This window comes from Prosopis cineraria, unplaced genomic scaffold (assembly GCF_029017545.1).
Source record: "Prosopis cineraria cultivar Desert tree isolate PC_DT_omini unplaced genomic scaffold, ASM2901754v1 PC3, whole genome shotgun sequence".
NCBI lineage: Eukaryota > Viridiplantae > Streptophyta > Magnoliopsida > Fabales > Fabaceae > Prosopis > Prosopis cineraria.
Window position 1 is genome coordinate 33,460,358 of NW_026555334.1, and position 17,584 is coordinate 33,477,941.

The following is a 17,584-nucleotide window of genomic DNA, read 5'->3' on the forward strand; positions in this document are numbered from 1 at the left end:
CATGCACTTCAGAGCTAGAAATTGCGACATATACACACATATATGCTTATATTAGAAATATAAAAAAAATGATAACTTCAAGTCAAGGCACATGTGCCCCTTAGTGGATTTCCAGCTCTGGCATCAAGTATGGGGCATAAATGGGATTCAGTGCGTGCAATGTTCGAGTGTATAAACATATAAAAATACTAGTTTCATGTTGGTGCTTTGGAATCATGAGATGATATAAGGGAAAAAGGGGCTTTGGAGAAAGATTAGCTAAGGAGGAAGCATGTCGTTATTGGATGAAGAGCCAAATCTGGCTGGGACTTTATAAAGCAAGAATCATAAGGTTAAAAAAAAAAGAAATAAATAAAAGAGGTGTGGGGCTGGGGATTGTGAAGTGAAGAGTACGAAATCCATTGATTCAGTAATAATAAAAGGGTTAGGAGTTAGCAGAGGATGGCGCTGAGAAATGATGAAGGCGACGTTTGCCGATATAAGTCTGACAGGTGACAAGGGAAACTACTTAACTCTGAGCTGAAGAAGATGCCATGTGAGCCACTGGCAAAGCAAAAACCCCTTCTTCTCTCTCTCTCTCTCTCTCTTCTCTCTCCTCTCTCTCTATCTCTCTCTCGCCCCCTCCCTCCCTCTCCCTGTGTGCGCGTCTGTCTATCTGAGTTACTGAGTAAAGTTTGTTTGTAGGTTTCTGCCAGAAAGTTGATTCAGGATACGGTTTAAATAGAGTACGCGTCCTTTGACACCAATTAACCAAACGCAGCGATGCGCAGTTCATTGCTTCATGCTTCCCAACCTAATATAATAATATACTTCTCGTCAGTTCTCAACCTGATTAACTAATCCTAACAAAACCATATATCATTTTCATGGTTTTCGTCTCAATGAGATTTAGTAATTAATTATTGATAACATGCATGCATGTTACTAGTCGTTAGTGATTTTGGAGTGAAATCCATGAGACTACGACTAACATATTATGGACGGAGATTACACCCAAAAATCCGTCGTTATTAGCTGTGGGCACATTTTGGTTTGGCTAGTGTGCACTGATCAGTCTGCCTGATGATGCGTATCATGTATCTAACTAAACTTAGAAACGGTAGGTTTTGTCTTTTCAAGAAATTTGTCGAGGAAGATTGATATCTGGAGGGATTTGGCGGAAAAAAAAAAAACAATCTGGGGGAATTTCTACGTAAATTTAGTTCATTAATTTTTGAGACATCAGTTTAACAAAACATTTATATGTGCTTAATTTTTTTAATGGCTTTACATGTTGAGTTTAAGTAAAATTTACGGATCCGGTACATCAATGAGTCGAAGTCCGTCAGTCCAGCTTAATTAGTTTGCAATTTTGTTTCAAATTCGATATCTGAAAGTGTGAATTCTGAGTGGCAATTTGAGTTCAGTCCAGCGCACATGTGCCGAGTGCATGTCGCAATAAGTTAAAATTTTAATATTAAATTTAACCTTTTAAATTAAATTTAAACCAGGTTGAAAATAAAAAAATTCATTAGAAGTATTTTATAATGTTTACAAATTTTTATTTTAAGAAATATAAAATAAAAATATATAATAATGCTATAAATCTTTTAATTTAGATGGTTCAAATTCATCATATTTTTTTTTAACCAGAGATTTTATCATAGTAATTAGCACTGAAGTTGAGCCCATACACACACACCGTGGGCTGTGCTAGTGAATTGGGTAATATATACTCCTCTCCCAAAAAATAAAAGATTTTTTTAATCAATTCTTACCAATAATAAATTAGTAATTGTTTCTAAATTTAAACTATTTTTTTATATTTATCCTTATTGATAATATTTTTCATTTTAAAAGAAATATAGTAGTTAATTGTTGGGAAAAAAACAATAACTATATTTTAAAATACTAAAAACGTTTTATATTTTTTTATATTTAATTTCTCAAATATTATATATTTTTAGCAATGTTTTTAAAATTAGACTTGATATTGAATCAAAAACTAGCAATTCATGGTTCGCATGTCCAACCGGTTAAATTAAAAAAACTTATATATAATAATTTAAATATAAAAATAAATATAAAATTACAACTTAACTTAAAAATAAAACTATATATTTTAAGTTTATCATAACTTAATAAGTCACATGATGCAATATAATATCAAAGATTAAAAAAATTGGTCATTTTGTTAAAAAAAAGTTTGATAAAAAATGAGGGAAAAAAGAGAAAAAAAATGATTTTTAATAGTCAAGTTTTGAAAACAAATCTAATTCTCAATCTGACTATCAGTTTAAAATGACCCACCCTCCAAATGGTTTTCATGCTAACTGAACTTAAAATCCAAACCAATCGGTTCGACCAAGACTCAAATAGAGAGAATATAACTAACTACTATAGCACTAGCAAATACCCAAGGAACCCGAGCCAGTGACAGTCTATTAATTCAAATCATTTGGCAGTCTGATACAAAAATGTTAATCCTTTAAGCTGTTTCACTACTTTGGCATGTTTATAGTAATTATTTGTATGGACTGAAGCTATAAAGTATGCTCTCTCTCGTCCTATTTATAGGATAGAAAAAAAATTTTTTTATCTCATTTATAAATTATATTATTAAATTTTTATTATAAATTTTTTATTTTACACTCCATTGAATGTTGTAAAAAAATATGTATGTGTATTTAATAGAGTTAAAATTAAAAATTTAGTAAATTTTAAGATATAATTAACAAATTTTAAAATTTTTTTTAATATTGATAGAATATATTAAAAATAACTTTATAAATAAAATTAAAAAAGTATCTCCTATATATCAGTTTCACCATGAAATCAATGAGAGGAAGATATTTGACTATTTTTTTAATCAAAATCTTTTACTTTTATTTTTTCATAAAGTCATAATTCGGTTAAGTTTGATGGGACAACCTGAACTAGCTTAAAAAAAGTTAAGTTAGATTTGATTATATGAACTTTTTTAAGAAAGTAAAATATTTTAAATTTGATCCGAATAAGTTTGACTTGGATAAATCTAACTGTTAGAATTTTCAACTCTATATATATGTAAAGTTAATAATTTTAATCAAGCCTGAATTTAATCAAAGAATTAAGGTGAGGCTTAACTATATAAATTTTTATAAAAAAAATATTTTATATTTAATTCAAATAAACTTGATCCCCTCTGAATCACCGTTTTTATAATTTTGAACAAGGTGGTAGATATTGGAATTAAAGCAGTCAATTGTGGCATATCGAGAACTCTTGTCATGCTTCCTGCGCTGAGAAAAAGTCAAACGCAGATTCAATGGGAGCAGAAACAGTCGCGGATGGACTGACAAGTGTGAGGACTGAGGACAGTATCAAGTGGCGAGATGTAGATAAGTATATAAATATATATCTCACAGAATCAGATGTTGATGCGTTTATCAATAATTGGAGATTAAAGGGCATGAATGACATGACCTGATGGAGAGAGCTCATTGATTACCCCACTTTATTTTTCGTTAATTATTTAATAAAATCTTATCTCAATTATTTCTTTTTTTTGGGGGGGGGGGGGGAACTCAATCATTTCAACAGAATGGACGCGCAAGAGTTTAAAATATTACAGTATTTAACTTGGATTTGTAATTTTCCCTCCACTTCTTTGATTTAAAAAATATAGGGGAAATTCCTTCGTTTGTTTGGTTAACTGTTAAAGCATAATATATTTTCACTCCCCTCTTCTCTTAACCCTTTCTTCAAACAAGGAGGTGCTTACGTGGACATACCACATGTCATCATTTTGTTGGTCGTAGTCTATGTTTTAACGCCACCTTAAGCTCGGTTGTATTTAGACCACATTTTGCCAATTTTATACCTTAGCTATTATCCAAGATATGTGGCTGATCTTTTGGATTTCTTCAAAGACATCAACCTATGTTGGATGTGTAATTTCTCCAAAATCAACATCTACTTAGATTCTCTTAAAGTTTTTATATTCATTTAAAGTGACCTCACTTTGAATCATCCCTTTACAAACATAGTGAATAAAATTAAAATCTTACTATAAGAAATTAGACAATCACTTCAAACATGTGTATAGAAAAGTTAATAGATATACAAATTGGCTAACCCAACACAATTTCAATGAGAATTTTAATATTATAATTTTTGACAAACCACCCTCTAAGTATATAAATTGTATGATTTCTAGCATGTCTTAATCACTCTTTCTTACACAAAATACCATGGCTTTGTATTCCAAAAAAAAAAACAACATTTATGGCATTGTTACTTTTTTTACAAGGATTAAAAGAGCTCTTCAACATCCCTTCATCAAAAATTGAACATGAAAAATCTCATCAACTAAAATTTAATTCATAATATAACATAAATCATCAATCGTTTTGATATATTATTCTTTTTTTTTTTAAGTAAATCACACGTTTCATCTCAGAAAAAGTTACAAGATCTTAAATTTGACTCCCCAAATCGTAAACTCCTTATTTCCTTTTTCCAGTCAAGTTAGGTCAACTGAACTAGTCAGAACTTACATGAGTTACCAAGCTGTTGGCTTATCACACAATGTTCATGTAGCCTGGCCGTTAAATCAATGGAACGATCATTTTAATCGTCTAATTTCTTGGACTTTCACGTCGAGGTATGTTAACTTGGTTAAATCCATTAATTCCCGCCAATTAAAACCGCCCATTTGCTTACTAAAATAGATGGCCAATGAATGGTAATCTTGCTTTCAATCTATTTGGTTGGCCAGACCAATCTCCCATGAAAACCCATTCCATAGGTGGGAGGAATGAGGATTCCAGAGAGGGAATCTATTCAAAATGCCCGAAATGCCCTTGACATGTAGCGCGATGGTGAGCAATACCCATGTTGCCGAGGGGAGGCTTCGGTCCACTCGTTGCCTCGTTGTTCGCTTCAGACCTCACAAAACAATACGCTCGCCAATTTACATCTAACCCACAAAATTTGCTCCTCCACCACAGCGTCCCTTGTCTGCAACTATTTCGCAATTAATTTTTCCAGTTGCAATTATTTCGCAATCCTACATGCATCAAAGTCTCACATCTCCAGATTTTATAGATTTTAAAATTGAGGAATTGGAAACTTGGTTGTCTCCTTGACAATGACGGGAGATGGGGTTTTGGATTTGGGACATTTAACATATAAATATATAGCGTTAAGAATTCAGTTCTCGACAATAAATTCTTGAATTTCAATTCCTGTATGTCGAGCCCCACCTTGTATTCTCAACAAAACTTCATCTCCGACTTTAAGAGAGGTCACAGGAACAGCTGTTTTCGATTCTGTATTTCCTGAAAATAATTCACAAGTAAAGCTTCGCAGAGAAATAACTCAAACTTGCAGGAAACAGTGAATAAAATTATTACCTTCGGGGGGACCGACTAAGGCCACTGTTTCTGCATTCTGCAGAAAGATGCTGTAGATAGTCTGGTCATCAGAATGGCTCTGCAAAAGGAACAATATTACTTGCAGAAGTTCCTGTCTACTCATTTGCAGAAACAGTTTTATCAAGTATTTCCATGTTCATGCACAAACCTTGGCCTCCACAAGAATTAATTGTCTTGTCTCAATCTTGACTCGCCCAACAATTGCAATTCGTGGTTGGCCCAGCTGATTAACCACTATCACTTCTTTTCCCGCCTTTAATTCTGACAGATAGCATGTTTTCCCTCCTGGAACAGCAACATAGGCATGTACAGGTCCCTGTTATGAAATGAAATGCACTTGGTCAATACGGTTTGTGTAGTTATTCAAAAATTGATCACGGTGACTAACCAATAATTTCCTAAAAAGTTCACCGCAACTTTTCTTGACCATAAAATTAACAATAAAATTTGGATTTCCAAAACATTTGAATGCAAGAGAGAAATAAGAAAAAACCATAATTTTTCACTTCCCAGGCACGTGGATAGGCTATAAATAAAGGAATGAAGTTAGGAGATGGAAGTCAGAAAGGGTCACCTATTAGAAAACAAGTTTTGCGTACATCGCTGAATAGTTGAAATTGGACCTCTAAGATATGAATCATAGTAAAATTAACAAAGAACGAAGGTGATCAATAGTTGCATTCTGAAAATTTGGCCAGAGTCAGGCTTGAGAAGAAGACAAACCCAGGTTTAGCAAACTGCTCAACATTCAATAGCAACATTTCATTATTTCATTTTTAGATAGAGCTGTACACATACATATACACCGAGACACAAGTTATGAGCATTGTTGACCAGCTTACAAAGTTTGATTCATGCTAGAAGGTGAAAAGTATACACATCACCATGTAAACCTTTGATATTTGATCTCAAACTACACCCGTTTGCTTTGAATCTCTGATGATAGGAGAAGCAAATGTATCCAAAGGTCATTGACTATGAACATACGAATTTTAAGCAGTCTTGAGAAGACTCGAGTATAGAACATACTGCATTCACCCGGAAAGGCCTGCTTGCAATGTAATTTGATTCCAGACATTCTGAGTGGACAAGAAACAATCCTCGAGCAAAAGATCCAACCTATGAAAGGCACTTGCATAAAAGAATGGCAATTTTACTAAATTAGCTCAGCAATAATTATTAATAGAAATTGGACGCGTACCAAAAGTCCTTCACCAGGTCTCATAAGGCTACAGAGATCAACACAAACACGGTCACCCAGTCCAGCAACATGGACACGTGTGACACTGGCTTTGGTCAAGTTTAGCAGATTACTCTCTTCTTTTCTTCTGTCAAAATATTCCTGAAAGTTTCAGAGCAAAATAAGAGGCCAAGCCTCATTACTATAAGAGGTTTCACCCAGCTACAGATTTACCTTTAACTGAAGAAGAGGTTCAACGTCTTCTACTTTCAGAACTATGCCACCTAGCCCTTGTTCCAGCGCCTACAAAATCCAAAGGGGCAATTGCAAAATGAAAGTTAGCTGTCAAAGAGTATTACAGATAACTATGTCCAGCTCTCTGAGCTTCGACCAATTGAAAGTTTTGAATATTTATTAGTCAAATTATATACCTCAAGAAAGATTTGAGCTTCAGATGGATTATTGGAGATGGCAAACACTGTCTTTTGGCTGCTTTGGAATGCTGCAATTATATTTTCTGCTGGTATTACCTATGCAATGGCAGACAAAGACAATTAGCATTTTATAATTATAAATGCCAATTATCTAAGGATAATGATTATTATGCCTTTAAAAGACAGACCAAACTTTTGTTGCATCAAATTGAAATCAGACAATGTCAAGGGAGAAAAGACAACAGTTGATATACGTGATGCGGCTAACATGATTTGGAAATCAGATCATGCTACAGTTTAAGATTTACGAAAGGCGATCAGAGTCTATAAACATAATTTACATAAGACAAACAAATTCAAATTGCCAAAGTTATAGAACACATCGACAAATTATTGATTGCAAATGACGATTTATAACTTAGATCTTACAGCTCGGTAAAACCATGAGATAGAACTAGCATGGCCTAACAAAATATCCCATTTCAGCGACACCTCATCGTTATGATAGACAAGTTAATCTTGACGCAAAGCAGACAGTTATCTCCAAAGATAATCGACGGTTGACATGAAATGAAAGTTCAACATGATTAATATTCTCGCAGAGTGCGATCGGCATACCTGCCAATCTAACAAGTTGACCGCAATATTTTCTGCCAGCTCGTCCTCAGGCCTAAGTCGCTCTAACTCTTCAGGAGTTGAAACATCAAAAACCGTAGCAACTCTGTTACGCTGGCCATCCAAAATCTCTCCCTCGCCGATAAAGAGAGGGCATATTACCGCAATAGCTGTTCCGATCATGAAAAAAATTTAGGTATTCAACACACTACACTCTGCTTCATTGACATGATCATGAGACCCAAAATAGCAAATGAGGGGGAGGAGTTCGCCATTCTAGATAACGAAACGAAATAATAAAAACTCAGAGAACATACACGACCAGTCAGTAGCAAGATGTCGATGCTGCGGCGAGAAAATGAAAGTATCCCATCCTCTCTCGACGGCAGCCGTCATGACCTGCTTGTTTTTCGTCCAAATCCATACTCTCTTCGATTTTTTACCAGTGCCCAAAAAAGACGTCTCAGGGGAAGAAGTCATTGACAAACAACGATTATATCGCAACTGGGTTTTCTCAGAACGAATAGAACTCAATGAATCGAAGTTGTACCAAGGGTTTCCGCCACTTATGCTCCAATTTTTTGCTGATAACCATCAATGTGAACAAAACTGATTATGCCCTTGTTATAGTCAAGAATCGTACAAGCATGAGAGGCGCAAGGAGCGAACCTGGAGTTGAAGTGAAGGAAGGCAGTTGACTCTGGAAGCTAATGACTGGATTCCAGAGCGTCGACATCCTCTGCGGCGGTGTTGTTCACCGATGAGGGATTCGGATCGTCGGTTCGCTCATCTCCGTTTGTCAATGACCATTGACCAGTGATAGGCTTCCACATCAGCAACAGAAAACGGGCCTCACTGTCACTGTAGCACACCCTGGTAGTTTAATGGTTTTCACTTCAATCCGCATAGTTATTTAAAAAAAAAATGGAATTTTTTTTATTTTTTATTTAGATTTATTTTTTAATTTAGATATCAAAGAATGTATAGTTAAAAAAAAATTAATTTAGTATTGTATCATTAGAATTTTTTTTTAGTCATTTTATCTCCCATGTGATGTGGTGTGGGAGGGTAAGAAAATCTTATTAGAACTTTATTATACCTTTTCTATTAAAAAAATATAAAATATTTTTAATCAAATTTTATTTTAATAAAATAGTTATTTATTTTTAAATTAATATTATTTTTTATATTTATCTCTATTTTATATAATATTTTACTCTAAAAAAATAAAATGACTTATTCATTAGGGATATTTTTAAAAAAATATAATAATTACACCTTAAGATATTAAGTATGTGTTTAGTTTTTATTTTGTCAAAAGTCTATTTGATAAAAGTTTATTTAAAAAAAGTTAATTTAATGAAAATAAATTATTGTAATGAAATTTGTGTTTAGATATATTTTTTAAAAAATTAATTTGATATACTGAAAGTTGTTTGGATTATGATAGTAAAATGTACCTTTGAATGTATAATTACTAAAAATAATATTAATTTATGATAATTTATAATTTTTATTATACAAATATAATATATTTAAAATATTTGAAAAATATGATACAAATTTTAAATAATATAAAATTTGATCTATAATATTAAAAACTTGATCTCTAGTTATTTATAATTTTTAAATTTATAATTTTAAAAATGTGATAAATATTTATAATTTTTATTATATATTAATGCTACAAATTAACATGATTAATTATTCAATTTATAATGCTAAAACTTGATGCCTAATTATTATTATTAAAATGATAATTATATTTTTAATAATTAACTATTTTTTCAATAAAAATATAAGAGATTAAACTTAGATAGTACGATTAAATAACATTCTATTTTTTAAATTTACTTTTTAAAAGCTACAAATAGTTATATTTCTCAAATTCATTTTTAGTCAATATTTAGATATGCTTTTACAATGTGCTTTTTTTTAAAATGTTTTACTTAAACAATTTTTAACATTCTAAAAGTGAAATTTTACTTTTTGAATGTGAAACGTAATAAAACCAAACAGACCCTAAAATGTCTTATATTTTTTAACATTTAACCCTTTAAAAAATGCCTTATATTCTTTACTGAGGGAGTAATTTTGTATGCCAAAATATGGATAGCTCTCTCTTTTTTTTTAAATGCTGATTATTGTTTTTTGGGTAAAAATTTCAGATCTTTTATTTTATTTCAAAATGTTAATATTAATTTTCTTGTAATTTTTAATGAAGGAATTGATGAATGTGATTTTCACATGATTTTAATTATATCGTAGCAATTGATTATGACGTTATATGAAATATCATAAAATGTACACATTAATAATTAATAAGTAGAAAAGAGCTGTGATTTCGATAACTCAAAGATATATTTCAGAGTTATTTGAAGTTATCTTAATGCAGAATATTCCATAATCAAGTGGCATTATTTAGAATTGGAGCTGCGAGCCACAGATGCCTCTTTATATAAAGCAAGTTTTAAGTTAACGCAACAGTTTGAAACTGATGAAACGCCACCAGTTCTACAACCACAATGTAGCATTGTCATTCACCTTAGGAAATAACCGCAAAATAGTTTCTTATTATTCATTTTGAAGAACCACAATTTTGGTGAACTGATCAGGAGCTGAATGCTTAGTACACTGATTAGCAAGTTACACAAGGAAGGAGAGAATGTTCAAAGGCCAAGTCATGTAGAAACGGCTGAGGGAGGCTTGGTGGAAAACTTAAAGAGCATGTAATGCCGGTAAGGCTTTTCTGGGGTCACAATAGTTGAAGGAAAATTAGGGTGATTCACTGAGTCAGGGAAGGCTTGAGTCTCCAAACACAGTCCTGCATGAGCTTGATACACAAACCCGCCTTTCCCTTTCACGTCCTTGAGGCTATTAGCAGTAAAAAACTGCACACCAGGAGCATTCGTGAAAAGCTTCATCATTCTCCCAGACTTGCTATCATGCACTTTGGCTGCCATCTTCATTTTCCCATTTTCTCCATCAAGCACGTAATTGATGTCATAACCTTTAGGCAACTGGTTGATCCTGCTTCCAACAGTGCGTGGTTCCAGGAAATCATACGGGGTTCCTTTCACTGATGTGAATTCTCCAGTGGGAATGTTTTTGCTATCAACAGCTGTGATTTTGGATCCAAATATCTGCACCACATCGCCCAGAATATCGCCACTGTTATGATTCCCCAAGTTCCAAAACACGTGGTTCACCAGGTTCACTGGTGTGGCCTTGTTTAAGGCTCTCGCTTTCATAGTTATGCTCAATTGGTCTTTCCCAAGTAGAGTGTAGTTTGCTGTTGCTATGAGGTCACCAGGAAATCCTGCAACACCATTCAAATACAGATCACATGATATTCATATTTCATTTGAGTCACAGAAAAGTTTATCTTCATGGTTTATACTAGCACTCTTGTACCCCTTTTGGTATTAGAGGATTTACAAGAAAGTTCTCGGTGCTTTCGCCTTTATCACAAGACCAATTCTTTGGATTCAAATCACATGCATTTTTCACAGAGTTCCATATCTTGACAGTGACGTGGGATTCAAAGTAAAGCACCGTAGCTGAATTTACCTTGTTCACCATCAACGCTGTGGTAGCTAAATGTGATGCTTGGACTGTTACCATCTCTTTGATACCTTTCCACATTCCAGACAACATCAGCAAAACCTCTGGCTCCACCTAGTCATTTTTCGGTATGTCTATGAGATATGGGGACCAAATAAACCAAACAATCAGGGTAACTTATGTACTTGTGAAGAGGAAGGACAACAATCTACACATACCATGAATTGTATTGTTTCCACTGTTAGCAACTAGTTTGTAAACAGTTCCATTAAGAGTAAACTGAGCTCCTCTAATTCTATTAGCAACCCGACCGACAGTAGCACCAAAGTTCGTTGTGTTCGTCTGCATAATTTCGGTGTTTGCACTCGCATTGTTATTAACCCCGAAAAACAACTCAAAGCATCAGGAAATAGAAACGAAGAGAAATCACAGAGGAAGAGAACATACAGTGTAATCCTTGATGGAATAATATTCAAGAACAATATCGCCCAGCTTTCCTGAAGACAGATCACAGAGTAAGTTGCAAAATTAGATGAAAAACCCAAGCTTTTGAAGATTTGAATTGAACAGAGGACATACCGTTCTTATCAGGAAGCACCAGAGACAGAATGGAAGCACCCCAGTTAGTGACCTTCAAGGAAACATCGCCTTTCTTGAGCTCGTATATGCGAATCTTGTTCTCGACAGATCCAGTAACAAAGCCAGAAGCAGCAAAGAAGAGGAGACAAAGGAGAACAAAGAAGTTGGACATTTTGTTCATATGAAAAACGAGAGAGAAAGGGGCAGCGTTTCAAGACTCAAGTCAGAAGTGCTTGAGGCGTTATAAAAAGGCAAGTGGCGCTCACCTCGCCACATTATGGGGAAGAGTCATTGGTCTGCTCCGTCTGTCATGCCCACGCGGTTCCGACTTTGCTAAGAAAATGATTGGAAACGCTCGGATATGATCCACGATTAAAAAGCCAATACGACATGGACGGGCCCTGGGTAGACTATGGTAATGATGAAAATTTCTAATTTAATTTTTAAAATAATAATTAAGGAGCAACGTCCTTTGGTGATTTTTTTTTTTCCAAATAATGTGGATAAGGGAATGAATGAATTGAAAGTCGAAATGTTCGTCAGACAAGGTAGCATTAGCAAAGGGTAAAAAATAAGTTTGCTAATTTATTATTAAGAAAATAGAGTTGGGGCTTTATTTTCAACGTCCAGGTTGGTTGATTTATAAGGTGCCGTAACGTCCGGCTCATGTTTAATGCTTCTTGAATAATTCTAACCGTCAAATAAGCTTTAATGCATTGGCCCCTGAGGCCCTGAGGAGGACTTTCTTCTACTAATAATAAATAAATTATCTTATAATTAGTGTTATTGTTTTATTTACATTTCATTTGGAGCTGTCTAAGGACTAAGATCCCAATTGAAAATTTTCTTTTAATATATTCTTTTTATTTTTAAAGCCCCAATTTGAGATCTTATCTAAAGAATTTTGCTTTTTTTTTTTTGGTGCTTTGTCTCACTCAATACTGCATTCCAGACCATTTGCCGAGATGTTTTAACAAAATTTTGTAGCTTGCTACTGGTGAATATGAATTGCTTGTCTTTGCTGAAAATCCAAAATTTATCGAAAAGAAAATTATATGCTCTAATATAAGTGAACCAAATGTAAGAGAAATATTTGAATAGATCAAATGCATTAAGTCATTTGTGATCTTTGCAATTAAAACAAGATATTTAAATGGCATTAAATGAAAATTGGTCTGATACTAATGATAGTAAAGAGAGAAAAGATAATAAATTAAATATGTATTTTATTATAAAATGAAATCAATTTAAAAAATATCATATAAGATTTTATTTAAATTATTTAAAATATTTTAATTTAACATATCACAAATGACGTGGTGTATCAGGTCTATCTAAATATTTCTCTTAAATGTAATACTAGATTTATGCAAAAAAAAAAAAAAGACAAGAAAAGAAAGTTAACTTCAATGTAAACACTTTACATCACTTAAATCATGTTAGAGTAAATGGAATATTATGGGCATGTTTGTTTTTTGGAAAAACAGAAAAATTTCAAAATTTGTTTAGATGAATGTTTATCATTTAGTTGTTTTAAAAAAAATTCATTTTTTGTTTTTAAAAAAAAATAAAAACAACTTTAAGTTGTTTTCATTTTATTTTTCTTGTTTTTAAAATACATTACATTTAATAATTAAAAATTATACTCACTTTGATTAATTTTTATTATTAATCACTATTATTAATTATTTATAACCATAATTATCAGTCATTTTTTAATTTTAAAAATTTTTTAATTGACATAATCAAAAAAAATTGTATTTTATTTTATCTTAATTGACATAACAGTTTTTAAAAACAAAAACCGAGCAGGTCTTATTTGGAATACTATATGATTGATGCGATAATGTTCACTGTATAGTATGACACGATAAGTTCTCGTGATGATCTCGTATAACATGTATTACATCCCATATCTAAATTTGTCTTAATTTTGTTGTCTCATTCGGCATTTTTTTTTAATGAAAAAATTTCAATCAACCCCTCTTAACCAAATATAATTTCAGTCAGTTCCTAAAACTATAAAATTTCACTGCACATTTAGGGAACTAGAATGAAATTAAAGAAATAAATTAAATGACTTTATTATTCCTGATAAAACTAGATACATGAACAACTCATATAGAAAAAATGAATAATTGTTATATGAAAAATGAACAATTAATACAGATAAAATTTATAACTCTCATTCCACCTACTTTAATTGTTCATTTTCTATATATTAATTTATTCATTTTCTTATACAAATTATTTATGCGCCTAGTTTTATCATGGGCAATAAAATCATTTGAGTTAACTTTTTAATTTTATTTCAATCTTGCAAATGTGCAATGAAATTTTAAAGTTTTGGGAGTCAACTGAAATTATATTAGATCATTCGGGTTGTGTAGCATCCTAATTTTATTTTACAATATAATTAGTTGAGTAATGATATTTTACTCAAAAAAATTAAAAATATATTTTAAGGAAAAAATTTATAAGGTTAGATGAGATTATAGAAAAAAATTAATATTTTAATTTACCATAATAAAATTAATTAAAAATTTAATTACATAAAATACATAAATTTAGCACAGACATTAAACTTTTAGAGGTTGGAGGAAATTTTAATATGAATATAAATAATTATTTTTTTATATAATACACACACATAAAGATAAAAAAAAACAGATTATATAATATAACACGAGAAAAACGTTTTAATTTCATTGACTCTAGGATATTATGTGCTCTTGTCCCTTCACAGACGGCATTCTGTTATTTTGTTTGTCAGCGGCGTTCACAAAATAGCAAGAATCAGATCACAGGGCGAGCGAAGGAGTGACAGCGCGGGCATTTTTTTAGGAGAATTTCAGCTAAAAATTAGAGAAAAGTTTTAATTTTAAATGGATTTAAAAATATTATGAAATTTCAATTCAGTTTAGGATAAAAAAGTTAAAATAATTTCGATAGTGAAAAGAATAAAATACCATTCATGTGTTTATAGAATCACTAATTGTTAATTTTTTATTGTACTTGTTAATTTATCCAATATCACATGTGAATTATATCTGTTTGTTAAACAATCAGTAACGTTAGTTGTTAGTTTAATAACGTTACTTATTAATTTATTAATATCAATTATAAAGTATAAGACTTGTCAAAAATTTACAATAAATTACAAGATCTGTTAGTAATTTACAACTGATGTTAGTATATTAACAAGTAAGGTTAGCAATTTAATAAAATTGATAGTTGCTACTTATGATTGAAAAACTAATATGAAGTATTATATAATTATTGACATGTCAACTTATGTAATTTACAACTTATATTTATAAATTAACAAGTGGAGTAAGAAAATTAACAATTATTGATTCTGCATAATAAGTGAAGGACATTTTAATCTTTTCACTATCAAAATTCTTTTAACTTTTCTCCCTTAGATTGAGTGAGCTGAAATTTAGAATGTTTTTAGACCCACCTAAAATTAAATTTTTTCCCTAATCTTTAACTAAAATTCTCCCAATTTTATTTTGATACTGTTGAGTCTCAAAATCTATTCATCTTTTCTTAGGCATATAAAAATTAGGTAAATGATCTAGGTTTCCTTCTTCTTTTTTTAATATTTTTTGGGATCGGGTAAGGAAAAGAAATTTAGAGCTAGATAGATTTTAAATTAGTGAAGGTGTCTTATTGATTATTGTGCTATTAAAAGAGCTAAAAATGATAGATTAAGAGTCTATATGCATTAATTTTGTCCAAATAATTTATTTTCGAGGACTCTATAATAGTTTTTAATATTATGAGAGACTTATAATAATAAATAAATATTTATTTATGATCTAATAATGCTAGAAATTTTCTCTAGAGGCTAAATTTATTTATAAAACAGCTGAATATAAGGATTTGAGTTAAATATATAAATTTGAAAAATTGGAGGATAAACTTTAGAGGAAAATTTTAAGTCTTTTTGGAAAAATTTGAACATAAGGAGTTTTATTTAATTTATAGAGGTAAAAAATGGATAAAATTTATAAAATTAATTGAAATTAAAGAATAAGAAGTTAATTTTTGGATAAAGTAAATTATTGACACTTGTTAAATAATTATATTTATTATTATCAATTTCTGTAGACTAGTGTTCATGTTGGTGGTCAAGTGAACAGTTCTGGAAATATGCTATATATATTTAGCTTGGAAAAGGAGGGACAACATTTTATTCTTTCATATACTTAGAAGCTATTTATTTTTATATCTATATATGAATTGTATGAGAACGACTGTGCCCATTGAGGGTTTATTTGGTTGTTTGGATCTAAATTGAAATATGTGTTTAAACATTTCTAGCATGGCTTGTGTAATTTCCTTAAATGTGTGTGTGTGTCTATTATTTTGATTATTTTTAAGCATACTAATGTGTTGAATTTAAATTTGATGAGACATGATAAATGACTACTCGAATCTTTTAAGCATACTTGCAAATATTTGAAATTGTATAAGAAATATGTGTGGCTCTTTTCAAGCATGTTGTGTGTTTTGACCTTGTGAATGTAATGTATTTGTAGGGAGTATAAGGTGAACTATTTTGATTTACAATACATGTGATGAGAAATTATGACTTGATTAATGCCATGTGATACATCTCTACTCTGTGCACGATGAATGGTCTTTTGCCAGCGCCCCTTTCCTTGATTAGAGATTGTGGGACATTGAGCACCTCATTTTAAAAAGAGAGATAGTTTTATAGGCAATGCACTTTTGGTCAAGTGTATTCTCAGTTTAAGCTTCAACCAGAGGTATAAGGTGGATACGGTGGGCTATAAAGATAGGTCAGGCTTGCAACACTTGTTTGATTATTTTAAATCAATAAAATTTATTATTTGTTGGAAAAATGCATTCTTATGGTTGTGAAATTAGTTTTGCAAAACAAATTGCAAAAATACCTATATATATATGATTTGTGAAATAAATTTGTATCGGTTTGTTGGTATAATTAAAATATCCATTTGTTATTAAGATGTTATATTTCATATGTTATCTCTTATAATTTTCAAGAGAGAAATCTGATAGAGCATAAGGAAAGGCATTGGAAAGTTGAGTAATAGCTCAATTATCTTGTATAGTACATATTTAATTTACTTTATTTATTGTCATGACTTAAGATTGCATATTTAATGTTTTATTTTATTAGTTTTGTAACATTTAATAAATGTGGCATTTTGGGCCTTCCAAATTACTGTAAAAGAGCTTTATATTGTGGGCGGGGCTAAGTTATTTTTATTAAAGTATTTTTTTTTCATTTATTTTATTTTGAAAAAAAAAAAATGTTTTAAATGAGAGTGTTGCAGATTGACTGAAATTTTTTCTTTTTAATACAAATTTGACCTCTTTCACAACGTCAATGGAGTTGGCAAAAAAAAAAAAAGTCATTGAAATTTGGGGATTAATTTCTTCTTACTTCAATAATAGGCATTGATGACATCTATATCATGACTATGTAATGCCTTAAATTATTTGACGTCAAACATCTAGAAAGCGCGAAGAAAAGCGAGAAATGTAGCCATCGGCTTTGGATATGTAAGACTAATAATGTAATTGTAAAATGTACCATGAAATATGTATGTCATTACAATGGACATACAACCCGTAACTTACACAAGCATTAGAACAAAATGGGTTTGAGAAAAAAAAAGGGCAGGCTGAATTTATAAGCCAACTTGTGTTGATTGTTAATAGGCAGGATGGGCTGTGGATTACCCATCAGGTAGCTTGATACACACCAAAATTAACAGACACCGTAAATATACGGGTCATAATTATAGCTAATGGTAAAT

At 31.2% G+C, this 17,584-nt stretch overlaps 2 protein-coding genes across 3 annotated transcripts; both read right to left on the reverse strand.

The window, feature by feature from the left end:
• Positions 1-5,034: 5,034 nt before the first annotated feature.
• LOC129306527 (uncharacterized) lies at positions 5,035-8,481 on the reverse strand. Of its 2 annotated transcripts, XM_054947167.1 has the most exons (10): positions 8,295-8,480; positions 7,943-8,209; positions 7,629-7,795; positions 7,008-7,106; positions 6,811-6,879; positions 6,598-6,738; positions 6,426-6,515; positions 5,545-5,712; positions 5,376-5,454; positions 5,035-5,300 (listed from the first exon to the last, which is right to left on the reverse strand). In XM_054947167.1, the coding sequence occupies exons 1-10, from the start codon at positions 8,359-8,361 to the stop codon at positions 5,173-5,175; spliced, it is 1,275 nt and encodes a 424-aa protein (XP_054803142.1). In that variant the 5' UTR covers positions 8,362-8,480; the 3' UTR covers positions 5,035-5,172. The 2 variants fall into 2 exon arrangements, with proteins under 2 accessions (XP_054803142.1, XP_054803143.1); XM_054947168.1 differs by lacking the exon at positions 6,598-6,738 and having other exon boundaries at positions 8,295-8,481.
• A 1,697-nt stretch (positions 8,482-10,178) lies between these two features.
• LOC129306867 (uncharacterized) lies at positions 10,179-12,001 on the reverse strand. The gene is made up of 5 exons (XM_054947637.1): positions 11,769-12,001; positions 11,637-11,686; positions 11,408-11,531; positions 11,196-11,303; positions 10,179-10,944 (listed from the first exon to the last, which is right to left on the reverse strand). The coding sequence occupies exons 1-5, from the start codon at positions 11,947-11,949 to the stop codon at positions 10,307-10,309; spliced, it is 1,101 nt and encodes a 366-aa protein (XP_054803612.1). The 5' UTR covers positions 11,950-12,001; the 3' UTR covers positions 10,179-10,306.
• Positions 12,002-17,584: the final 5,583 nt, after the last annotated feature.